Raw genomic sequence first — 27871 nt, forward strand, 5'->3', positions numbered from 1 at the left:
TGCCTAATGTGGGAGAGAGACAGTGAATCCAACAGGGCCACTAGCCAGCATCAGTGTTCCCGTCTTGGAGAATTAGCCTGTCAATCTATCTTATTTCAGAGGACACAGGCTGCTCTTAAACCAAGGCTCAGTTTAAACTGGAGAGACTGGCTCTCTCAGTCGGCACCCAATCGGACAGGCGGGCTGGCTGAGTGTGTGGCACTGGAGAGCAGAACACTGCATGAATACAGGTCAAGCTGACACTTTCTGGTCAGTGGTTAGTCTGTAACTCTAACCACTGACTGCATTTGTCCAACAACTGAGAGAAAGGACCTTGAGGAGCAGGATGTTTACTCTGTTCATTCAACTTGGCTAAATAGCTGATAAATAACGACAACGTGAGCAGACTTGAACATGCAGGGTTGCTATTTAAATCTTCACACCATTATGATCACTCTAATGTCATGTTGTTGTTGTTGTTGTTGTTGTTGAGTCTGCTGCTGATCTTTTGCCACATTGCCACACAGCACTACCGGCATTTACGTGACTACTTGCATCGCGTCGTCACCGTGTGTGAAATCCTAAGCAGGGGCTCCCTGCTGAAAAAAAACAAGGACAGAATTTAGGACTGCAACTTAAACCATCATAATGCAATGCATCAGACTTTTTTTCAACCTGAACTGGTGCTGCTGGTGGTAAAAACAACTCCAAAAATGGCTGTAGGAAGTTTCCAATGGTGCTACTATCAGACATTTTTTAGCGTTACCATATCACGGTATAAACTGAACTGATAATACAACAAGTGAGTGCTTTTAGTGGCTGATTGGTGTGGATCACACGCTCCCAGTTTACATTTTGATATTTGCACTGCATGTTTCCTTAAGGTCTAACTATAATTATAAAAGGCATGTTTTGAAATTATTTGCAAAGTACAACTTCAAACCCACATTTGTATTTATTTATTTATTATTTACTTTTGGCTCTTACCACCACCTGCAATTGAGTAAAAAGAGTGTGAAATCATTAGGGTGTGTGGAGGATAAAGTGGCAGAAGATGAGTGAGTGAGTGAGAAACCAGAATTAATCGAAAGAGTGTTAAAACCACTGAAGCTGCCACTCCTTCACAGAAAAGTAGGGATCAAGCCTTTTAACCTCTGCAGCTCGCGTATTCAAAATATGCAGCTTAAAGTGTGCATATCTCATTTTAAGATCTTGGACAGGATCAGGACTCTTTCAGTCCAGTTTAGCCAGTCGTCTATTGAGAGCCGAGCCCCCTGTTTGGTGTCCACAGGTCATTTGCATTTGTGTTACATATGCTGCAACTCACCTGTCCAATTGTAGGTGCGGTGTTGCACGGCAGGGTCAACGTGAAAGGAAAGCCACAACCTCCAAGCAGGGAATATACAACCCCTTTATTTGGTTCAACAAAAAATAACTGCCAATATTAAACGAAAAGAAAACGAAGAAATCTAAATATAACGGCTGTACATAAATCATGAGATTAAAAATCTAAACAATGTAAGTAAATCAGGTGAGTGTATGAAGATGCCACGTAAGCAAATTTAGTGGACTTTGAGGGAACATGCTCTTCAAGTGACAGTGCAGAGATATATCCAAACCTGTGTCTGTTCAGGAGAGAAGAGCTCTCATCTGCCTGATGATCCGTACATGATATTAAAATACAAAGGGTCTGGTTCCTGTGTGGAGTCAAATCAAAACGATGCAAAATATCTAAAAATAAGACAAGATGATGCAGAAATCATTGGTAAAAATGGAACTCCTCAAAAGATACACAGCTAATGTATGAGGCCAGTGAGTGATGGGTATAAACATACAGTAAATGGCTACTGCATTGTACAAGCCTGTAAGCATGGTGAGACTACAGGGGCACCAGAAAGCACTTTTCACAGACATACAGAAAGAGAGACACACGGATATATGCTGGGAGGGAGGTGTGGATTAAAAAAGGTGCAGTGGTGTGAAGTTGTATGTTTAAGAGCGGTAAAGCAGGATTCTTTCAGCGCAGTCCTGGCCAACCAAGCTGGCATATTTCTGTACCTCCGTCTCATCGCTGGAGCCCTTGCGTTTGCGGGAGTAGACCGCATAGGGCATGACGACTCGCTTGTACAGCATCATTGCTCTGTCGATGTCCTTCAGTCCTCGGGCATCTCCTGGACACAGTCAGGCACACATGAGAACATAATAAAGACCAGAGTAGACACGTCAAGCACAATAAACACTGTCCTTATTTTCCCTCACTCATTTGGGTTAATCTCTGAGTGACTTGGCAGTGGTACACCATTATTCCGAGAAGCTGCTGGAGAAGCAGAAAGCCCCAAACCTGGAGTCACGGTGGTGCAAGAACAGTTTACTGGTCTTACTTTATGGGGTCTTGCTCCCTGTTGGCATCTCATTAGATCTTGTTAAACACTGCTAACCTCAAAAGTGCGCATGTTTAGAAACCAAACAATGGTCCTCTTAAGAGTGGGATCGAAAAAAGGGTAAAAATGATGACCCTAAAATGACCCTCACAGTTGGTGCAGAGAGGACATTCAACTCAGATTCTTATCAGTCGACTGATCATTTCTGCTTTAAATGTCAGTTAACTAAAGATTCCGTTTTGCTCCCGAGTGAAACCCGTTAGCTGTGGTTTGACATTTCTTCATAGACAGAAAACAAACAGAGAAACAATTCACACATGTTACGAAAACCACTTACTGCAATTGTGTCATGTTTCACAGTGGCATTGCATAGTATAAAATCATTATATTGATTATGAAGAAAAGTATAGAGCAATATAAACTGTTTGACAGACATTGCCGAGCCCTAACAAACACACACTGTAAAAAGACTTTAAAAAGCAGTTTTTATCTTTAATTTCTCTCCTGTCTGGTCTGTCTTATGCCTTTGCATAATTTTTAAAACATGTATCATGTTCTAAATGACACATTACTTACTAACAAACACACAGTCTTGTATCCATTTAGACTGTTCTACATGATGATGTCTGATGATGGATAATAATGTTGAATATTCAAATTGCTTTTTTTGATAGAAATGCCCATCCCTTATAGTGAACAGTAGTGAGTTAAACATATAAGTTCTCAAAACTGAGCATCTACGAAATATTACCAATGAAAAGGCACATTTTTCTACTATTTCCTAAAACGCCAGGGCGGTGTCAAATCCCTGGGATCACAGAAAAAAAAAAGCTGTAAAATGGTGTTTTCTCTTCCACCAGATGTTATCAGATGTACCTCCTCAAGCAAGCTCAAGGAAAGAGAGTGAGCTGATACAAGCACAAAACCCTGAGGCTCCATGGACCTCAAAACCCTCATCTCCATCAAGACATTTTCCTGTTTCAACCAAAATTTTCAAAGTACATTGTGAATTCATGTTTTATTTATTACCCTCCCCGCGGTAATGCTCTAACCACTATGTCTCCACCTACTCTCTGCTGAGTCACACAGTTGAAGAATGCTCGATGCAAACATTTAAATGAAGAAAGCCAGCAGAATGTTAAGTCTCAGCATGTGGAGAAATGGCTTTTAAAACACATGCACATGTTTTGTTCCTCCCACCCCCACAAGGCTTGACCATAGTTTTAGTCCACAAAGAATGAATGTGTCCTGAAGGAATTAAGTGGAACTATTTAAATGCTAAATGCTTCTTTAAATAACTTGAGCTTCCGTCAGTATTGTCTTTCTAAGCACGATGTGCTTCCTCATGTTTTTTTTTTTTTATCAGTGTGTCAGCCCACTATAACAGCATTTCAAATGTGTCCACTCCAGTAAGACACACTGCACTAAAGTACCACAGCCTGCTGTACAGAGCAAAGTAAATAGCAGCATGTAGATTTAAGATGGTCTATTAATCTTATCAGAAAAACCAAGCAGAGGCCCTTGGCCCGTTCTCTCGCTCTCTCTCCTTCTCGTACTCCAGTCAATCCAAACATCCGTTCCTCACATAAACAACTTTCCTTTTCTTCTCCATCCATGCTCCCTCCTCATTTTGAGCCGCTCCAGACCCTGTTTCCGTCAGGCCCACCGGACATTCAGTGACACACCACTCTGAGGTCACAGCTCCTCTGGGTCGAGGGTTCAAGGATCAGGGGGAAGAGGAGTGCTGAGGGTCGGCCATGAAGCACTAGGGTCAGGGCCGAGGCGAGGAGCCCTGACACTTTGCCACGCTCCTCTCGCTCTTCTCATGCAGCTCAAACTTTCTAAACACTTGCCTCACACCGGATGTTGGTCAATAGCAGGCCATCGGGTTACGACCACTGAATTTGACCCAGTGTTACGACTCCAAAGCAGGGCTTAGTTTTGAAAAGGAAAGGGCCAAAATGGTGGTGTACTGAGTCACAAGACTACTCTTTGACAGGAAGACCTGGGTTCAAGCCCTGGTGTTCGCACACATCCGACCAGCTGACCCTAAGTCTTCTTTAGCTGAACATAAATTTTGACCTCCACCGTTAAAGAAAGCATCACGGGAATTCATCGACATTATAAAGGGAATCACCATTTTTATTGTTATCAAAATTGATGTGAAATGTCCTACTGACAGTGAGACACAGTATAAAAAGTGTATATTGCAAAATATAGTATAACCTATTTCCAGCTTTGAGACATAACCTGTATAAATAAATTGTATCTCAAATAAAATAAAGAGGGTTGGTGGTTCAAGGCTAACACTGAATCTCCCACCTAATATTTAGGCTTCACTGTGTTTTGCTGGAACCACAGATGCTGTGGATCTTCAAGTCAGTCAGTGTGATGAGAAGCAAATGCACATTTGTTTGAGAAATGAAATAAATTAGAGAAAGGAGAATGGGAGTAGAGCTGAAACGATTGATCATTTAGTAATCGATTACTAAATTAATCGACAACTATTTTGATAATCGATTAATCGGTTTGAAGCTTTTTTTTCATGATTAAAACAAGACTCCCGATTGTTTAAGCTTCTTAAATGTGAATATTTTCTTCATTTCTTTGCTCTGGATAACAAAGAAATCATTAAAAGTTCATGATTTTGGTTTGTGGACAAAACAAGACAAGATTTGAGAACATCATCATTTCCAGGTTTGACGAACACCGATCAACATTTTTTAAGGCTTTCTGATATTTTATGGACCAAACGATGAATCGAGAAAATAATCGACAGATTAATCGATTATGAAAATAATCGTTAGTTGCACATCATTTTATATATATTATAATTGTAGGCAGCTAAGTGTAGCGTGTGTGTGTATGCTATACGTAATCTTGGTCTTAGTTGGTGCCTGCTGGATGCACTTAGGACCCAGAGTGTGACGACTCGTGTCACACATCTTTGCAAGTGTTTATCCTACTGAGCGGACAATGCTCCTGCCTCTGTCAAGTGCCCACACTGATTATACGTGTATGAGAGAGAAGTTACATATGTGTTGTGTAGAATGTGTGTGTGTGCATGTGAGAGTACGTCCTGTATGTATATTGTGGGGGGGGGGGGGGGGGGTGGTGTCACAAAAAGGGCCTGGGACCCTCAATGTGTCAGCAACATGCATGTAATCAATGTGAGCCTGTTTTGGACAGCATTGTGTAAACTTTAGATTAGCTGTCTTTCCACACCTCATTAGGACAAAGCTGTAACCCGGTCACCACTTTAACGCACGTCCAGCAACCCCAAGGACATCTCATTCACTCCCGGGTGACACATAGAGTCTGAGGCAGGGCCTTACAAACAGGCCTAATTTTTGTTTAAAAACAGATTTGTGTTTATTTATTGCTGTATATAAGGCTATAACCTCTAACAAGCTTTTCAACAAACCAAATCTCATTGAAGCATTTTAACTGTCATCCATTTATCACACCGAATACTGACCTTATTTAAGATTTAGTGATATAAAACTTCAGGAGGTGTACTTAATCACACTGATGAAACATTCTGTTGAATATATGGTGTTACAAGTAGCAAGAGTGTAAAGTTGCTTGACTGACTTCCTTAAAAGATGCAAAAGAGATTCCCACACCCTTACAAGCGGTCAAAACTGACCCAGGACAAGACTGAAACATATCATCACTTAGACCTTTGCCAATTCAGACTGTGTGCCATGCTGCTAACCTGATGATGACACAGGCACAGGCTGACCTGGTGACTGACTGAGCACTGGGCATATCTCTGGAGAAGATATCCACACCACTGCTTCTCTGGCAGAGAACAACCTTAGCCGCAGCTCAACCTCACAAGATTGGCAACAGACCTAGGAGCCAGCCATCAGAACAGCTAGCTCAGGAATATAAGGGCACTGCGATCCTCTGGACAGCTCAGCCTGAAATAATGTCTGGCTCTATCCAAGATCAACATTCCATGCAGGAATGGAGGCTCCATGAGAGCCGCAAACACGCCGTAAACTGGCCACTGTGAAAATCTCAGACTCCTAGACCACCACTTTGTAATTTGTGCCTAATCAGGGGATTAAGGTATGATTGACAAGAGCAGGTCGGACCCACCAGTGGCTAAACTGTTAAAGCAATGCTGTAAATGATCAGCCCGTTAATGGTCTTATTTAATGCCTTAATTTCTCCTGGGCGTGGTGGTGAAAGCACCACGCCCAGGAGCCAACACCAAAAGCTAGCAGGAACTAAGCAAAGGTTGAAGATTGATGTACACATGATAAAACTTTTTTTTTTATATACAAATGGTGGTACGTTGTGTCCACACATTGAAGCTATTCACACAATCTGAAAATGTGCAACAAAGAAGGGAGCAGAGAACCCTTTTTTGCATGTGTGCCAGAAAGTTTTATCACGTGTGCTGCTTTTCACCTTTCTCTGTGGTGCCAAATCAAAGCATGTTCATATACGTCTCATTCCTCACCCACCTCTCTTCTCTTATTTTATTATACATCTCTCTCTTCTAGCGGCAGATACAGACACCAGCCTCCCTCCATTTCACTTACCATTTCTATAAAATTCAATTTTATTACATCCCCCCCATCCTGCTCCCCCGATCTATTCTTTTATTACTCCCTCTCTTATAGTCCCTGCGTACTTGATAATCAAATATCTGTCCCCTCACATCTTCTATTACTGTCCATCAGTGGCTCTTTTCTGTTTGGTGATGTAGATTAATGGAGAAGAGTAAACTGGAGCTTGCTGGCCCCTGTGTACTCACTCAATCCATAAGGTTTTAAGCACTTAGCTTGTGTATGAATATACTGTACACCTTTTATACTAGGACCGTCAAACAAAGATCTTTTTCACAAAGAAATTCATTATTTAATTGCACTTAATCACACTTTTATCACACGTTTAAAATGATGTTGTTTCGCAATTCACAACACTTTTTCAAATCGGAATCATCATATACACCAACTCTTACCAGTGTATCTTGAAGAAAGCTACTTTATGAACTTTACGTTTAGATTTGTTTGATTATTTCAAATCAAAATATGTGAAATAATAGTATAAGATAACACCATTTCAACTTCAGAAGCTTCTCTGTTTCATACAGGCTGTGGATTAGGGTTGGGCAGATGAACGACTGCCACATTATCATATCATTTTAGACTTTTTGAATACGTTAAAGTGATTCTTGTCACACAGAAGCAGCAGAATTATTTCTCACCGTCTCTTAGCAGCTGCAGCTTCATTTACTTATTTATTTCACATTCAGACTAAGCGATTGATCCTCACTTTTTTTTTCCAGAGTCTCACTGTATTTCAGTTTTTAGAAGTGTGACACTGACCGACTCCTCCACGTCCTCCCCCTCTCTATATCTCTGGGAGTTTTTATGCTTATCGGTCAGCCCTCAGTTAACTGCAATTAAGTCTAATTTAACCCCAAACAGTCTGCTACAACTGTTCATGTAATACTGTAAACCTTATTTTAGAAGCCGAGCAGTGTCATAACCTTAACGGTACGATGAGGTGTGAGGTTTTTTTTCGCAGCGCTATAAAAAGTAAACATGTTCAGTCTGGCTTATGTGTGAGCTGACTGGATCTAACTGCATATTCACCTAAATCCACCTGGGGCATAAAAACACAGAATCAGCACAGGAGGATGAACAGAAAGAGATTAGAAAATATGAAGAGAGAGAGTCTTTTTGGCCATGAATCAATACAAAATACAAAAAACTAATTCTAAATTATCCTGTCAAAACTTTCAACTTCACTTACACTCTCCCTGGCCCCAGGCTCCAACACTGACAACCCAGGCTATGGGTGCCTGCCAGTCTACCTTCTACATGTGGTTTATTACCACTGATATCACTATTCTTCTAATGAACCTTCCATATCGACAACTCTAGCCCTGCTCTTACCACAATAAAGGAACATGAGGACTGTGTGCTCGGAGCTGCCAGCCGTGTTGACCCATGTTCAGTCATTGAGCGCAGCTGCACAGCAAACCCACAATTGTCAATGAACAGCCACAGTGAAACTATATCAAATGTTAACATAAGGCCTAGTGGGCTGAAGACAAAGATCAAACAGTATGCAACCCATGGACCATACATAAAAATTGTATAGTCGTCCTGAGGATACTTATACAGAAGTGAAATATACTGAGGGCGACTCCACTAGTTCCAAAACGGCATCCGTTTGAAGGGAATTTTATGGAAAAATTTGCCCACACTTGATTTTGCAGTATCAGTGGATGGACGCCAGTGTGATTGACAGCTGGTATTGTCCTCTAACAGCCTGGTTGTATGGGACGTCTGTGAATTTCTACTTGCTAAACCTCAACAGGGTGTTGGCCAAATTGCGATTCTGGAGCCTTCAAAATGGGAGTTCAGATTCTTTGATCCAATCACATGAGATAAACGTTGGGAAATGCTGTTTCCTTAGTTTCTTCAACACAGTGAAGCGATGTATAGCTGTACCTGCATCAGGATCCTGGTTGAAACGAGCATAGCGGGAGTTCTCCAAATGTGGTAGGCATTGCTCTATTGGTACCCAAACATAGGTCTCGGGGCAAAGGAGGTCTGAAGGCCGGTACTGCCCCTGAGAAATGAAAACAGGACAGAGAGGGAGGGTTACATAAATGATTTATGACAGATTATCAATCAGCAGAAAATGCCATCAATCTTAAAGGTTATGATTAATCTTCCAATAATAATAATAAGTCAAACATTTGCTTACTTGAGACTTGTATCTATTGTTCTTTACATTTTAATGAATCAAATATCTTTGGTATTTATTTTTAGTTGGACATAGCAAGCATCTTCATGTTGTGAATGTTTTCTGACATTTTATAGACAAACTGACCACTGAAATAATCATTGAGTTACCATTTTGACAAGCTGTGAAGACAAGCTGTGAAATGACCTCAGGGTCAGGATGTGGGTTGATATCTGGACTGACTGTTTACGTGTGTTGCTTCAGCTATACTTAAATGAGTGTTAAATCATCTGCAGTGTGCAACAGGAAGTTAAACACACACGCCTATTGTAATGCATTTGCGAAAGTCTGCATCTGACCGAACATTTAGGATGGAAAAATAAACCAAGTTGAATAAAAACAGCTGCAGGGCAAGAAGAAAGAATGAGAGAGGTAGAACCAACAGAAAGAGATCCATTATCAGGGACCTGTGTTCTATCACATGACTCCAAACAAATACAAACTGCCGAGATAGCTCTGTAAACAACCAGGCGCCTGCAACAGCCCTGCTGCACTATCTCAACACACACAATAATATTTATAGTTTATGTGACATCAAACTTTAGGGCACAGAATCCAGAATTTCTGGGATCAGAAGGTGGTGGTAGATAGATTGAAATGAACAAAAAATGACTGTCATAAGGAAGTTACTGTGAGCAACACAAAGGAAGACATTATTAGATGCTGTTGCTACGCGGGCACTCTGGCCACTGCCCATCTGTCAGTGGGCCTATATGGAGGTTATCTTGCTTGTTTTGACATGCAGGTTAGGATACCATGGCAACTGAAAAACAAAAGAATTCAAAACATACACAGAGCCAGAATGTTCTTATTCTCATCTACAGCCATTTTTTGTTCACCCATAAAATGTATTTAAAAGGTGCAGGTAAAAGGTTAACATGTATAACAGAAGCCATATACAGCTATGCAAAAGTAAAAAAAAAAAAAAAACAATTCACAGTGAAGCTAAAACATACTTTAAGTGCTTCTGCTAACAGATGGATAGGGATTGGTATGCTATGAATCTGTAGCTGCAATGAACACACACACATTGATTGGATGCTCTCCATGTCCCAACAACCTACAACTGTCTACAACTGTCACCACAGTCAGCCTGACACTCTCACACTCTACCTCACCTCTATGCACTCCTTCAACACTGGAGTGGGACACACCTCTATGTACAGAACACACACACCTGCTCTGCAGTAAACACTGCATGACACACATACTTGCTGCTATAGGCCGCTCCTCCCTGACATTGCACCTAAACTAAAGGGTGGAATCAGAGCAACAAAGCAGAAACAGCAACTAGCCGTTGCCAGAGAGGAAACCAGCAAGGACAGACCTTTGGTTATTGAAACCATGAGGAAAAGCCATTTGTGTTTCATATCACTATGCATTTCTTAAAGACATGAAATCCATTCCAGAAAGCCTCAGACCTACATTTAGTGTCTAAAGATTATATATCCAGTCTTCTGCTGTGAAGTTTCAGGAGACAGAAAAGCCTATCTAACCAAAATGAGACCCTGAGTCTTCTTATGGCACAGGAACATTTCTATTCTCCCTCTGAAAAGAAAAAAGGACACAAAGTGAGATGAAGAGTATGAGAGGACACAGCGATTAGTGGTCTGGACAGAGAAAAAGAGAAAAGAAAAAGACAGGATAAAAAGAAAAGCTTAATTTTCCACAGCCTATCTGTCAGCTTCTGTTTTTTATTGGACTTGTTGCACAGCAGTGACTTTCTTTATCTTCCCACTTAACTTTTTCCTTTCCCAACTTTGGCTCACAGCTGCCCCTTCTTCCCTGGCTCCTGTTCAGCCCTGTGTTTTCTGTTATGGCTTCAGTTCCCTCACAACATCTATCTCTTTGACTAACGGTTGCTTTAACCAGCAGAAACCCTGTTTTCTTTTACTGAAACTTAGAGAAGACTGCCATTGCAACTAACCTAGTGGCTGAAAGTTATGTGCACACAAGTCTATTTTGGTTTAAAATGCATAAATTGTGCTCCAAACACGCCTGCTGTCCAGTACTCCAGCATTTTAGAGTCCCAAAACGTTTGAGAAGTCTGACAATGCTGCCAACTGCTGTGCTTCAGTCTGGATAAACAGAAATAGACCTTTGAAACAATATCTGTTCAAACTTACTTTCAGGTTCAGTTCTGCCTTGTTCTCATAAAAGAAATCCAGGCTCTTACTTTTCGCAATTAGTGTTTCACGTTAGTAGTATTTTCAAGTAACAAAGCAAACGACTGCAGAGGGGAGAATCTGCCTCCTGCCTGTTTACATTAGTATCTATTACTATAGATGCTGAGTAGTCCTGATACAGAGCTGAAATACTCACAGACGCAGATCATGTTTTGTCTGAAAACGCCATTTTCAGACAAAAATGTAGTAACATGGATGTTGTTTACATTGTTGAGTTGTACAAAGAAGTGTAAAAAGACCACGGGAAGTGACAGCCGGCAGACATATTAAGGGCCAAAAAGCTGTGTGGTAATGTTTATTGTGTGAGTACCTTGTGCATGTTATTGTGTGGACTTGAGGAATACCTAGCAACTAAATAGGTAACCCGAATGAAGCTTTCCAGACCAAAGCTTGGTCCTCCTCTCATCAATCGCTCCATTCCTCCCTTTCTAAATGCCCAAACCCTCCCACATAAACCAATCCATCACTATCCTTCCCTCCTTTCCATGCTTGCAAGTTCGGACGGATATAGAGTTGATGTTGATGAGTGACAGCCTCGCAAAGGGCTTGTTTAGAGAGACAGCGAGGGAGATGGACGGTGAACAAATGAATGGAGAAAGAAGGAAATGTCCAAACTTCAGCACATGAATTTGGCTGCCATCAGAGGTGTGAGAAAAGAGATGGAGATAGCGGGAGACGGGGAGGGAGGAGAGAAAATTAGGTGCAGACGAGTAAAGGGATGGCATTTAAAATAAATAGGACACAGTATGTCTGAGGGCCAGGTCAGTATGGAGAGATGATCCTGGAAGTGGTGAATGAAGAGGGAGTGCTTGGAAAGACAAAGCTGGGATGGGAATGTGAGATGGAAAGAAGCATGAGGTGCATACAATGGTGGCCCCATTGGGGGAGAAGCTTCATAAAATGCCAACTGTAAAGCTAACACAAACCCAGTAGTGCTGTGCTTTTGCTCATGAATGTGCAGAGGTCACCGTTTATAGGAACGGAATCTTCTACAGCGGAGATTTCCCAATAAACCTAACTTTAACAACACAGAGAGGAAAATGACTCAACCTCATTTAAGAAACAAGCTACCCCAGTGTAAACAATTACACAACCTCTGTCATTAGAAATAAATAAACACATATCTCCACAGGGTTTGACATGCACTTATACAACACAATGAAGATCTATTATCACTCAAGAGTCCCGTTGTGACAGACCATTATTCACTATTTTCAGGCCACACATTTTACTCTCATAAACACAGCAGTGGCCCTGCTGTCAGAGTGAACTTTATTGTCAACTTATCTTCTTCAAAACAAAACTGTCACCTTCTTCCTCTCTTTCACCAAGCAACCTTGTTTTGCCTTGTTTTTCTCACACACACATATGTGTGAGAAATATATGAAAAGCAATTAATCTGATAAATAAATGGGGTGTTTCGCTGCAGCCAAAGAAATCCTCTGGCTTCTTTTCTTCCTTGCTGCCTGATTAGACAGTAGTCATACAGGTACTGTAGGTTTTGGTCTGTGTAGAGTTGAGACAATTTTTATTATCAACCATAACGTTATGTGCCACAAAATTGATGACAGGTTAAAATTCAACTCAGCTTGAGATAAATGAATGCATTATATCTAAATCATTTTTACACTTTCTCCTTTGGGCTTTATATTTTATAACATTTCTTTTTTCCTCCGGCTTCTCCATCGCTTCTCAGCAGTGATCAGTGTACACTAGATGCCCTTCCTGACACAACCCTCCCATTTATCTGTGCTTGGGAGAATATGGAGCACACCCCCGTGGCTGGGGTCAATTTAGAGTGTCCACTTAACCCAATCAATGGCAAGCAATGGGGATTGGGTACCTTGCTCAGAGGTACCCAGGCCCTTGATCTGTGAAAATTCAAACTGGCAACCCTCCAGTTACAAGCCAAGTTCCCTTTCCACGCGGCCATGGGCTGTCCATTTCCAATATTATAGAACACGAGAAGACTTCTGGATGAACTTAGTCACTGTTTTGCAGTCACAATGCAGTGTCAGTGCTCCAGTCTGGTTCTTTTTCAGGATTGGTGGAGAACAGACCAAGAGAAAGGAGGTGGACTTGTTGCAGTATGAAGGTTTCCCTGCCTCCATCTGCATTACTTTACACCAACATCTGCTGCTGATTTCCTGCTCATATCTCCAGTTGCGTTTTCACCCACCCTTCCCCTAAACTGATGTGTCCCTATATGTGTGTGCACAAGCCAGGCACTGTGCAGAAAATCTAAATGCATTGTGCATCTCTCTCACTATAACTCAAAGAAAGACCATCTATTTATACAATAAACTGCTGCTCAACTAAACATCTACGCCATCTAGTGTGAGACAGAGTGGCTCCAAGACAGATGAGGTCAATAATGTTGGACTTTGGCAAACAGTAGTTTGGATACAGTAGTGTGCAAAATAACATGCAATACAAATAGAAATTTGCTTTATAATAGTGTAGGTCAAGCCTAAACACAATACTGAATAGGCTATAATGTCAAACATTGCATATGGTGATCATGCACTCAGAGAAAAACAGACATTTGACCCAAACAGGCAAATGCAGTCACCATGTCACATTTTGTGGCCTCTTTGCACTCTTTGCAGTGTGTTATTCAGCTTGTTCTCATCCAGGACAAGATGGGATTCAAAGGGGAAAACAAAGAAGCCTAGTTTGACGCAGAGGCAGGCAGGCCTAAACGAGACTGGCCCAGGCCAGCACTCTGACCCAGGGTCAGAGTCGACCAATCTTAGCAGAAAACCAATAAACACAGGCCTTGATCCCTACATCCGTACTCTCTCTTAAACATACATCTCTCACAATACATCCCCTATATAGTCTGTTGAGACACATTCTACCCAGACGTAGGGGCACGGCTGAGGGGCCAGTGGCCGCTGACGGACACATGTAAACAGCACAGCTCTCACAAACAAATGCAGCTTGACAAATGACATTAAAAACCAAGAAGGTTGGACAGAGGGACAGCACCGATGAAAGACATGTCCAAACAAGCATTATGTCAGAATAGTGGCCCACACAGATGCACTCTCGCCACAGTCTGTGGCATTGTGTACATATGCATGCATGCGTGTGTGTGTGTGTGTGTGTGTGTGTGTGTGTGTGTGTGTGTGTGTGTGTATCCCCTGAATTTGTCTGGTGTCTGCATTTGGGGAGATTTACGCTAACTGCTGCTGTTTAAACACTCGGGGCCAGCCAAGGGTTTTTCACCATACTCAACGCATTACCACAGAACGCCCTTCAAATAAAGCTTCCAGGCTGGTAAGTCTCCCCCTTGGGCCTCTATACAATCCCCACAATCCCCTCCACCCATTCCACTCTATCCCAGCACTCCCTTGCCTTGCTATGCGTCACGGCTCCACGGATGACAGGTTAATGAGGAGAAAATATTTTTACAGGATCGCATTTCGACTGAGCTCTGAGAACCAATGGCAGCACTTTTATGGGCATCAGCTCACAGACTGGGTACTTTTATCTCTTTATCTCCTCTGGCTTTATGGGCAGGCGAGCTGTTACGCCCGTCTGACACAGACCACGGCTTACTGACTTGCAGTGGGAGCCATAGCCCCTTATCTGTGCCTTAAAACCCCAGCTCAAACTTCTGACTGTAAGACCAAACTAGAGGCCATCCACCCACACGCTGAATCGACGTCTAATTGCATTTAAGATACACGCTCATTTGGCCCAGCAGTACTTATCCAAGGTTTGAATGCATTCCCTTGTCAAGAAGAGGCCAAGCATTTCAGACAAAGTGGTGTGGCTGCAGCAGATTTGAAAATAAATAGTGGGGAAGGTAATGGCAAGGCAAACACCTCAGAGTGGCAGCTAGAGGGCTCTGGATCAGCTCAGCATGACACCATCTCTAAACTTGCATTTTCACCCGCATGACCTTCATCCCTCCCCCTTGCTTTCACCCTCCTGCCACCAGCCTTCACCAAGCTCCATCCTTCCACCAGCAGAGAGACTGCATCTTATATGACCTGACCTTTTGAACTATGTTCCCTCAGATCCTAACCCTGTCAGCACGCTTGCTAGGGGGTGCCAAGCAGTGGCTGCCCCCCCCAACTGTGCTGTGGCCTGTAAATGATTTGTTAAAAACACAACTGCGGCAAGACATAAGGAAAACAAAAAGAGATGATAAAGCATAAAAGAGAAGAAAAATTTAAAAAAAAAATCAAAAACTTTAAACAAATGTTTCTGCTGAGAGGCACACTGTTGGTGGTCTCCTGTCGAGCTAAATCAAACAACCCTGTTTCTGTCAGAAAGGCACCTTTTTAAATCGGGGGAGGGGAGAGAATTGGCAGGCAACAAAATGGGTATGCTTTGGCAGAGAGGGTGAAAATGGACTTGTTTTTATTTTGATGGGCACTGGTTCTGATAGGCACATTACTGGAAGGCAATGATATCAGCATAAATGCTAAATGCAGTCATCAATTGCTTCATCTAAGGAAAAGAACAGAGAAAAAATAATAAGTGGCGTAAAAAAACTAAACAAAACAAAGTATGATGGTAAACACATGAGAGATGCCATTAGTCCAACATGGAACACTGCACTAAGTAACTTTATACCACCTCTATCTCTGCCATAATGACTCAGTGCATCTTAGCATGCAACTATGACAATTGGTGGAACAGGATCAGGAGTCACTCCTGCCTGCTGGCACTCTAATAACTTTAGAATAAATGAACAAAATGTGTTGCCACGTTTTATCTCCAAATGAAATCTGCTGCATGTTTTTAGTCCAATCTCTTCTCCCTCTATCAATCCTTCATCCCAACCACTATGGCAGATCGCTTCGTTAACAGTTGCTGAAAGGAGAATGGAAACAAGAAGTGAAGAAGAGGTGAATGTACTGTGCCCAGACATGTTGGACCTGTGAAGCATAAAACCACAGTATGGTATGCACTGAAAACCTTTTAAAAACAACATAACAAAATCTATCAGGGACTTAAAATGTGTATGCAAAGAGCATAACAACACTCAAAAACATTATAGTACACCGTCATGAACAACTCCAGCACTTCCAAGAAACAGAAAAGGCAAGAGAGGAAAGACGCTGTGCATTATCATTGTTCACTCTCTAATCTCTGTGGCAAACACGCTCCATTAAATGCCTCAAACTCACTCACAGTCACTCTTAATGTACCCAGATGTAGAAGTGACACACACAGAATGTAAGGTCACACACATACACACACAATTCTGTCTGAATGAGTCCCTAGAATGAAAACAACATGCATGGAGATTGCGGAGTCCTGACAGCTGTGGCTTGTGGACTTTTGGCATGTCCTAGCCTGCCACTGCGTACCTGAAGAGGAGACTTATTTTTTAAAGAAGAGGTTTACAATTAACATATGGTTATTGATGACCTTATGGTAATTCAAAAAGAAAAGTGCCTTTTGTCTTTGTTGAAGAGTTTCTGCTAATCTTAAAAGAAGTGAGTGAGAAAAAGATCAGGCCTAACATTGATAAAAGTCTAACTTTTAAAACCTTCTGTCTGCAGGTGCGTACGCCGTGAGAAAAGGAGGTCCGGCGGCCATGCCTGAGATGGGCGGTACTTTGTCATAATTGATGTCGTGATAACTAAACCTCATTCAGCAGGTGACAGAAAGGCCGTCAGGCACTCAGTGATTAAGGCACATATGAGCAGAAGGGTGAAATTAACATCAAATTCAAAACATGCTTTTGGCTGCCGACGCCTGGATCTATTCATTTCAGGTCTGCTGAATTTGAAAAAAACTGCAGGCTGTTGATAGAGAACTGACCAGCTCAGTCACTGCTTGTTGTTTGTCAGTGAGGAGGAGTTGGGTTGAAAGGGAACGGAGGTGCAGCTGCCTGTAAAAAGCTTTTAAAAAGTCAGTGAAGTGCCACCGAGAAATGTATAATCCTTTTCATCTAGCCTCCTTTCCTCATTTGGCACACATTTTGTCACCTCTTTTTCTTTCTCTCCATTTGTCCTCTTCCTCCTGTTCTTGGTCACTTTGCTGACTTCTTCATCTTCCTCTTAGTGGAAAATGCAATAATTTCCTGAGTTCAGTGTGACATTCTTTCATTGTAAATGCTAATAACAAGAATAAAAGCCTCTTCGTGTGACTCTCCGACTCCCTCACCAAGTATGTAAAACGGGGAATTCTGTCTCTCTGAGTATAATCTATTAATTTTGTGTGTGCATGTGAATGTGTAAGCCTCTCCTCTTATTGGACCAGGTACTACAGAGTGGCAAAGTCAAGTGGGAGGCCGCTTCATTTGTTATGATCAAAGTCTGCTTATTCAGCACTTATGCTTAAGTAACTGACACAGACCAGTGCTCGCATACATCTCTACAAAGAAATGGAAAATCACTACCATGCAAAATAGATCTCTTTGTTCTCTAAGTAAAAAGTGGAAACATTAAACCCCAAGGAAACAAACCATTGTCATTTGTGACTATATTTCGGTCAACCATTACTAAGTATGGCTGCTAGAAAAGCAATAACAAAGAATTGGCTTGAGCCATATATCCCATCCCCAAATGTATAATATCATATTGGAGGACAGGGGAATAAAATACAGTGAGAAAACAAATGAAAGGTAAGTCACTTTTCAATTGTTTAGAGTAAACTGCTTGGAATCATCTTCCGATCGTGTCAAGTATGGCTGCATCCAGATGTAGGCCTATTGCAAAAGGTTTTAATGGTGGAGTATACACTGGGGCAGCCCCTAGCTTTCAACTAGCTGATATATACGCTTTCAGTGTTTGTCTACATCTAAGCACAGTCAGTCTATTCTATAAAAATATTACCAGGCCAGAGAACTGATCACTTTAATGCGCAAAGTCTCACTAAGACAGTTCATTCAAATGACCTTTAGCTAGACATGCGAGGTGGAGTGACAGGAGGGCCAAGACCTTTGGTCTCATTTAGCCTCCAACAGCTTCACCTTCTGCTCTCAACAGCTCAACATCAGAGGGCCAAAGGAGCAGGGACTGTGGCCAGGGGCAGGATGTCACGTCTAACCCTGAACCCACCAGCCAAACCAGCAAGGCTCTGTGGGACGTTCAGTCCCAGCTTTGAGAACAAAGAAGAGGATCTGACACTGGCCATGCAGTCCCCCGTTTTTGGCTGGACTCCAAGTTTTCTAGGACCCTTTAAGGAATCCAGCTCTTCAGATCCATGTCCAGGCTTTGAAAATGCGTTGAGTTGATAAAAGATATTATCAACTCACTGCACATGGAGCTGTCCCCCTGGGTATGTCGCGATGTAACCTGGAGGATTCATAGTCAGTCCACTCTGAGACTGTACCTTTACATAGTCCAATCCTTAACACATAAGAACAGCTCAGGTGGTGGCTTAACGTGTAACCTGACTACAACTTTTTAAAAAAACTCTTAAGTACGCCTATGAACATTATAGGGAGTCACCATAAAATGCCTTTCACAATGCAAATAGTATCAGTTACATAAACAGTGCAGTTCTATTGCTCCTCAGGGACTGAGATTACCGTATGAACAATTGCATGAAATTCTAAACTGGTTTTTGTGAGTTGTTTGTGTTAGTATACTATTTTAGTTGGCCTTTTCAGCTTCAACTGAAAATCAGGTCATGTCAAAAATCGGGTCATTATACACAATTTCTTCGAACACTTGTTCTCAGAGTTTATAAGCCAATAATCAGAAATAAGAGTGATTCAAATTTAGTTTATTTTTCATATTTAACCACAGACATCACAGTGTGTCTATTTTCAAATATTTCCAAATAGGAAATATTTAAAGGTTTTTGTGTGAAAAGCACCTTCTAAATGTGCAAAGAAAGTCTGAAAAGAGGGGTTTGTTTTTGTTTTTAAGGTATCCACAATAGTGTGGACATAGTTTTAGCAAGAGATGGGTACAGTGCGTTCCAAAGAAGTGGCAAGTGAGAAGGCAGGAGCAGATGGATAAAATGGAGAGTGGGAGTAGTGTTGAAGGTGTTTTGAGTGGTGTCCAACAGGGTGTAAGCATTGGTGTCTTGGTCTTTGAAGAGGCAACCCCCCCCCCCCCCCCCCCCCCCAACACAATAACAGCAGAATTTAGAGGCTCCCCATCTTGAAAACGAACAATTCCACAGTATGTCTGTGCATTAATTAACTACTCTGGCTCATATGCAAATCAGACAATGGAGTGGGACACTGTGCATGTGCTGAGAGTGTGTTTGAGCGCGGGTGTGTTTCTATGGGAGTGTGAGAGCCCAAAGGTGGGAACTGGGCAACCTTCTCACCCTTGTTCTGTGTTGCTCCAAATGAGTAAAATAGGAAGAAGTGGGGAGGCTGTGAACAAGACACTGTGATGGCAAATACTCAATAACAGATATGGGGGGTTGAGGAGTAAATACCAGTGGAGGGAGGTTAGGTGCTGTGGCAACGATTTTCTCAGACAAACAGCACGATCAAGATTCAACACACAGACATATAAAAAGAACAAACACACAATGCATTCCATACACAGGCTTTCAAACAAGAAAACGGGCCGAGCAATATTCACCAATAACACCAAAAACAAGATGTAAATGGATAAAAAGATGTGGCTCTCTGCCATAATCCCCAATAAGACATCAAATTCCCATGGATACAAAACAGGTCCTGTGAAGATTGACATGGAATAACAGAGCAGGAGAGGAATTAGTAAATGAATGAGAGAATGAAAGGATGAATCGTAAATCTTGACAAATACAATGAACTCGCTTTCGGTCATTGTCTTTATGCAGAGTCCGGTGTGAACATGTTTGTGAGAAGTGGCCTCCACAGTAAAACAACTGTAATTGTGTAAAGATGCACAAATATTTGTGCTTATGAGTATGTCTGCTGTTGGGCTGACATTGCAAGTGTGACCTCTCTCTCAACCTTTAATGTCTTCAGCAGCCCTGTCCGCTCTTCCCCGCCTGTACCTCCCCTCTATCCCTTTTCTCCCTCTCACACACTCTTCCAATACTGAAATGCCCTCCATCATCAACTTTGTCTGGTTTTTACCACTCTTAACTTCAGGTTTCCTGCATCTGAATCTGCAGTGCAATAACTTCTCCATATGCATTTGATTACATGATGCATTTTTATGCTTATCTCGTTTCAACAGGGCCAACGGATCTCTGACAAGGTATCCTTGATTAACCTTTAAACTGTGACCGAAAGTTTATCTTTAAGGAATACCATTTAACCTTAACCCCATATTATACGGGTAAGGACAGCAAAACTACAAACTGTATTATGTGAAAAGTGAAGGGAAAAAGCCGGGATTAATGTGCCTTTGCCAGTATAATAACAAACATGAGAGCACAAACAGGGAAGAGGAGGATCTCCCTCTTCCTACAGAGGGACAGTTGGTCAGATAGCGCTATGAAAAAGTAATCAAGAGGCACAAACTATGTCTCTCACTGGTTTAAGAGATGAGGACTAAGTCTGTGTGAAGGGGGTGGATTGAGAGAATAGTACAGTTAAACTTCATAGCTTTACTGTCCTTCCTCTTCAACTGACAACACAGTACAGAACAGATCCTTTCTCGTACAGAGATGATGTGAAAGACATGCTCAGTGTGAGACATTAGACAAATATGGGCTTGCACATCAAAATGTCATATATCACTGTGAAAGTTTGGGGAGTGGAGGGACTTTCCGTGAAATATTATAACCGAAGCATGGAAATCTCACACTGTTAATGATGTACACCAACATAGCAGTTTAGTAAGGATCATGTAAAGCTGCAAAGGTAATTTTTTTAAAAAGTTAGATAAAATACACTACTGAAATGATGTAAAGTAAAACATATATATGTATATATATTTTATGTTGAAAACAAATTTTTATCAAAGAACAAATTATGTACACAATTAAATGTATCACTTATTATTATTATTATTATTATTATTATTATTATTAATAATAATAAATAGCATGTCATCAGAGCTATGGAGATGCTGTTTGTATAAAATTGCAAACATAAGAAACGTTTTGAAGACAATGGATACCTTGTACCGCATCTTGGGACAGGAGTGAATGTAAAAGCCCAGGTAGTAGTACGCCAGCTTGGGGGACTGTTTCTGCAGCTGCCGTGTGAAAGCAATCTCCCTGTGTTGAAAACACAGCAAAACATCTCGTCAGTGAGGAAATCCTAAAAGAGCACACATTTCTTTTGTCCAGAAACAGCACAAACACTTGCTGACTGGTGTTTATTTCTTGACATTTCACTCCAGCAACCTTTTCTCTGTGTTTACAAATCCCGAGTGGAGACCAACTGTAGTGCACTGTGGTCTTAATTTGTAATGGTGAATTGTCATGCATTGCATTTGCGATCATGTTTACATTAATTAAACTAACTGCACAATGTTGATTTTGCTTCTAAAGAGTTATATAGAATATAATAACTAATACAACAATATTGTAAGTGTAAATGAGGCTAGTAAGAAATTAACTGGGCACTAGCAGCTCAATGCCCAACCCGGGGAGGTAACTCAAAAAAGCAGCTTTTCTTGGTCTCATTTCATTACACAAAAACAACTGCCTTCTCTACCGGCATTGAGCTCTTGGGCAGAAAAGAAGGTGGGGGGTGAAAAAAGGGGGAGAGCATGTAAAATAAAGATTTAGAGCTCGGAAGATTTATATACCGTCTTCAAATACAGTAAATGTCTAACCTGCTTTATTTTTCCCCAATAGTCTCTTCCTTAATTGCATCCTTTTAGTAAAAGCCTATTTTCCCCTTTCCCTCCACCATTTCCTTCACGATTCCATAACTAAATTCCAGCTCTTCTCTATTCTCGCTTTTTGTTTCACTCTTCCTTCCACCCCTCTGTGTTTCACCCACTTAAATGAAGGGGGGAGAATTCCCTTTCTCACAATGGCTAAGAGAGAGAGAAAGAGGCCTTAAAATAAAATAGATGCACTGAGAAATAAGACATGGGACAAAGCAGGCCAAGCCAGGGAGGGGGAGAAGTGGGAGAGAGAGCAGGAGGAGAATATAAAAGAGGAGGGTCAAAAAAGAGAAAGGGGGAGAGAGGAGAGGCAGCTAGAGTGAGGTGCTAGAAGGTCACCCACTTGCTGCCAGGTTCCTGGGTTCCCATCCCCTCTCCACAATAGGGCCCCGCAGGCCTGAATTGGGAAAGGGGGGTCAAGAGAGGCAAGGGGCTCATTCACAAAAAGCCCTGTGCCCCCCTCATTTGAAGCCTTCACACCCCAACCTCCATTGCAGCAGCTTGAGTCCGCCATTATCCACTCTTCAGCCATCTGACACTCAAGCACAAGCCAATTATCAAGGCCTCTGCTCCTGCACAGCTTCACTCATACTGATGTGCATACACATGCACACCCAGACACAAAGGGCCCACAACACGGGAGGTGCTCACTGCAGCCTCGCATGCACGCAGAGCTGTTTCATTACCAAACATTACAGAAATACTGTTGATTAGTTTCACGTAAAACAAGGAGAAACAATGATGGGAAGCAAAGTCAAGAGTAGTTTGTTATGAAAATCAAACATGTATGTACTCTGGGATGGGGATGTCCCAAGTTAGTCTGCAGAATTAAGTTGGGGACAATTTTGGCTTTTTGATGAAAAAGTAATAGCTATACAAAGGCTTATCCAATCAGAACCTATTTAAAATTCCTCATTTGTTTCTCAGCAAAGCAGTGGTCAAAAATATAGGACTGACAACTGGGTGTTTTGATATGATATTTAATATTTTCCTTAATGGTACTTGCATATGTGTTATTGTGTGTTTCTGTTTTTTCCCCCTAAAAGTCACAAATAAAGTGGATTTAAAAGGAAAGCACACAAAATGAACGAAAACAGTAGCCTGCCGTTCCAATCCGTGATATGAGAGCATGCAACAAAAACCCATGTAGAAGAACTTTGGGTTTCAAAAAGATGCTGTTTTAATCTGCTACAGTTTGTCTGAGTAGATTTTGCTGATGCCTTAAGTCTACACTTGAACACACACAAATCTAATCCAAAAAATATTGGATTAGATGCAATTTTAAAAAAGAACAACACAACATAATCAGGGGATCCGCATAAGAAAGTGATCCAGGTTGGACACCAGCTGTGTTTCCTTCACTGTGCCTCAGGCACCTCATAATGTGCCTCTTTTTATTCGTCTCCTCCTACTTTTCTCCTCAGTGCCTGTGGAAGCAGCAGCTTCACTCCTATAAGACATTTCTCAACACCCCCCTCTCCTGTTTCTCCAGCTGAATCACACCTATACACACACACACACTGATGCATGGAAGTCAGAATTTACTCAGCCCTGTGTTCATCTTTTTAGTTCTATGCTTTGGCTGAAAATGCCACAAAGCACCCACAGAAAGTTTCCTCTGAATCCTCATAATAGAAAATCTCTCTTCCTCTGTGTGTGTGTGTGTGTCACAAAGCTGCTACACGAGAAAATGCGTCTTCCTCACAGCAGCAGTTCATGTCGGCTTTGTTCCTACTTCCAGCAACTTGTTTTTGAACTTTTGATCTGAGAAACTATCAGGAAAGGGCAACAGCAGATACAAACTGGTCCACCGTTATATTGCCAATAAAACTTTAAGTGTATACAATTGCAGAACCAAAGTTTCAATCAATTTTGACTTGATGTGAATAAATATTCACACACTTATTTAAACATGCAGTGTGTGTGCTGTCCACAATGTATTACGTACAATAAGATGGAGAGATTCAGCTAGGTCAAGGAGGGGAGTGTCCAGACCTGATCAAAGGCCTGGGGTTTGGTGTCTGTCAACATTCCCGCTTCTATCTCCAAGGCCTCCTCCACACACCAAGCACACCGTGTTACTCTTGGAGCCACTCTTAAAACAATAAGTGATGGCCAAATATGTGCTTATGATGGCTGGGGTTTTCTCTCTGTATGAGCACAGCCTGTCTGTTTTAACGGCCAGGCTGACCCAGTGTGTGTGATGGACGTGAAGGAGCAGTCGCACCTCGCATACTAATGCCTGCGCGCATAGAACTTGAATCTCTCAGTCTCACACATCTGTGTAGAAACACTTTCATTATTGGGTTACTTTTTGCAGGAAACGGCAGATAATGCGTGTGCCTGCAATGTATGCGTGTCTGTCGGTTCTCTTATTTCATCTTGGCAGAGAAAACTGTCGTCAGCCGAACCACAAACAGACCCCTGCCTCAAACAATCACGTGTAAGGAAGGAGGTATGTTTCCCAACCTACAGCATTATGGCACTTAAAGTATACAGTTCTAAGGGAAAATAAAATTTGGGAGGGGCTGAAAAGATCAAGAGTGGGAGACAGAGCAGGTTATGAGGAGGGCAAATGTGAAGGAATGAAAAGGGAGCAAGAAGAAAGAAATTAGAAAATTAGATAAAGAAGGGAGTGATAAACAACAAGAAGCATAGCAGTTCATTTCCTGAAAGGAGCATACATGTTACATCTGACAAATAATTATTCTCTTTCTTTTAAGACAGATAATTTACCGTGAGTAATTGCCATTTCTGAGGTTTCACTGGCTTACAACTAACTCAACGAACATCTGACGAGAAATCTGTAGCAAAAAATAGTCAGGGCTAAATCAGATCAAATTAAAACCTCTATGTGACAGAAAGCACACAGAGGATGTATAAGCAAAACAAAATCTGGTCCAGGTTTTATGACACACAAACACTAACATGCTCCCTAATGTGCCAGAGGGGATTCTTCTCATCTCCACCACAATCTAATGAATTTAAGAGAACGATAAGAAGGCTTTTAAAACAACAGTGGGAGGATGATGTTGTCCATGTCTTGGAACCAACCTGAGAGCAGAGTAGGAGCCCAGAGACAGAGAGGCAAATTCTGGGTTGTAGTACAGGTAAACAGAGGACACACAGGTAGGCAAGATATCTATCACTCCCACAGCGACAATGCGGTCATCCAGCCAGTATTGCTGATGAAAGGAGCCATATCCCACCTCGGGCCCATCTGGAGAATATTCTGCCTGGGGAGAGGAAAAGTGTAAAGAAAATAGTAAGAGAAAGCGGTCAGTCATCAAAATAATAATAACATTCTTGTGTGGTACACAGGTTGTATTTAAAAACATAAAAATCATTGTGGAATGTGAAAGTACATTTAAAAGGGCTGTTTTCACTTTTTGCTCAGATCGTGTTTCTTATACACACACACACACACCTGTATGGTGGTGTATTATAACACAGACTTCTCCCTGCCAGGATTTACACTATGTGTGTGGGGGTGTACAGTAGCCTCACGTTCAGCCTGCTAATGGCTCCCAAATGTGCTGCGAGAGAAGGAGCAGGGTGGTGTTTGGGGGTCGGAGGAATTGGCCACAGAAACACTCCAGGGAATGAGTTTTTAATAAAAGACCCTGCATGAGCAGAATCCATTTCATCAGGCGGTGGTGAGGTATTGCCAAGCTTTCTCCCATATAAGTCTATCTGGTCTCTCCATGCGGCATGAAAGAATGTGGGTGGAGAGGTGTGCACCTCTAGTCTGAACCCCCATTAATAAAACAGCTGCGTGTTTGACACACATTGAGTTTCTCATATAGATTTGCATGCTGGGTTTTTCAATAAAGTAGCTTCACTGTTTTCATGTCAAGAAGGTTAAGATGGGAGGCTTGGGGATAGGGTTAAAAGTCATATTAACCTAGTGTGTGTGTGTAACAGGATCCTCCACCTTACCCAACAATCATCTGGACCCAGTTAAATAGTGGAGGCGTTTGCTAGTTATCACAACACAAAGTGAACTACCTCACACTGTGCCCACACTCCGACCAAAACCAAGAGCTCTGTGACCCCAGAGGAGTGGGCAGCAGAGAGGACACTGCGTGCCACATTCCTCCGCTGCACCATATACATTTTTTTTACGTTGAGGTGGAAGTAAAAATAGAATTATATCCCTCAAGCTCAGGCCCTTGGACACCCAGGCGCAATTAAATGTCTGCCACAATGTATACTAAAGTCCATTTATGTATTTTTTAATAGAGCGTGTGTTTAATTGGTTTGGAAGGGATGATTACATAGTGTAAATGTGGGGAGGGGGGCGTCTGGCATGCGGGCCACATGCGGCCTGCAAGACAGAAAATTCATAAATACAAAATGTTCTACTCAGAAATACAAAAAGAAAGCTATGGCTTTTAGAAAATATCAGAATAACATGTCTTCTTCTGGCTCTGCCCTGTCTAGGTCACAGTCAGGGTGAACATGTTAAGGTTAAGTGTTGTTACTGACAACCAACATGCCTACTGTAAAGACAAGTTTATGTATGAATAATATGCAATATAGGAACAAACTAAATAGCATCCTAAAGGACTGCAAAAAAGAATACTACAGTAATCTGCTGGCAGAAAACATGAGCTATACTAAAAAACTATGGGACATTCTAAATGATGTGATCAAAAGCAATAACACCAAACCTAGCTATCCTCTCTACTTCAAGGACAAAAACACTAAGGAAGATAACAAAGAAATCATAGCAGAAAGATTTAATGAATTTTTCGTCAATGTGGGGCCGAATTTGGCAAAGAACATTCCTGACTCACTCCTTCACTGGGACCACTTTGATAAGGACAGAGACAGAAACCTAAGCACAATGTTTCTCACCCCAGTGAAGGACAGAGAGATTACACACCTGGTCAACAAATGTGTAGCAAAAACATCCACGGATGTTGACGACCTCGACATGAAGCTAATTAAGAAAGTAATAGTTGAAATCGTTTCACCCTTAACACACATCTGCAACCTGTCATTTCAAACTGGGACATTTCCCACCAAAATGAAAGTGGCGAAAGTAGTGCCATTGTTTAAGAAAGGTGACATACATGAATTCACAAATTACAGACCAGTCTCAATACTACCACAATTGTCAAAAATTTTGGAGAAACTATTTAACGAAAGGCTAGACAACTTCATTAACAAACACAATCTGCTATATGATAGCCAATATGGATTCAGAAGAAACCACTCGACGGCTCTAGCTTTAACTGAGTCTGTGGAAACCATTACTGACGCCATTGATCAAAAATTACATTCAATAGGAATATTCATAGACCTGAAAAAGGCATTTGACACCATCAACCATGATATTTTGATAGCTAAACTGGAGAGATACGGTATAAGAGGCATAGCACTGGAATGGGTCAAGAGTTATCTTCACAACAGATCTCAATATGTTAAGATGGGAGATTGCACATCGACTTGCTTGGACATAATTTGTGGGGTTCCACAAGGATCAGTGCTCGGCCCTAAACTGTTTATACTATACATTAATGACATATGCAAGGTATCCAATATTCTGAAATTAACATTATTTGCAGATGATACTAATATTTTCTGTTCGGGGGAAGACCTAAACCAATTAGTGGAAACAGTCAATAATGAAATGGCCAAGCTACATGTGTGGTTTAATATAAATAAACTATCTCTAAATCTAGAGAAAACTAAATATATGCTGTATGGGAAAAAAGGATGTAAGACTAGTATTAACATACAAGTTAATGGAGTGGACATCGAAAGGGTTAAAGAGTACAAAGTGCTGGGAGTGATTATTGATGACATGTTAAGTTGGAAGCCACACACC

The 27871-nt window shown here is 41.6% G+C and overlaps 1 protein-coding gene across 4 annotated transcripts in view; it reads right to left on the reverse strand.

The window, feature by feature from the left end:
* Positions 1–1376: 1376 nt before the first annotated feature.
* LOC131473966 (arginyl-tRNA--protein transferase 1) overlaps positions 1377–27871 on the reverse strand; it is a 48329-nt gene continuing 21834 nt past the window's right edge. For all 4 annotated transcript variants that reach the window (XM_058651621.1, XM_058651623.1, XM_058651622.1 and 1 more), the window contains 4 exons: positions 25090–25271; positions 21316–21415; positions 8840–8960; positions 1377–2150 (listed from right to left, as the gene is read on the reverse strand). In XM_058651621.1, coding sequence (XP_058507604.1) covers positions 1972–2150; positions 8840–8960; positions 21316–21415; positions 25090–25271 — 582 coding nt within the window. In that variant the 3' untranslated portion in view covers positions 1377–1971. The remainder of the gene's footprint in view (positions 2151–8839; positions 8961–21315; positions 21416–25089; positions 25272–27871) is intronic.

This window comes from Solea solea, chromosome 15 (assembly GCF_958295425.1).
Source record: "Solea solea chromosome 15, fSolSol10.1, whole genome shotgun sequence".
Lineage (NCBI taxonomy): Eukaryota > Metazoa > Chordata > Actinopteri > Pleuronectiformes > Soleidae > Solea > Solea solea.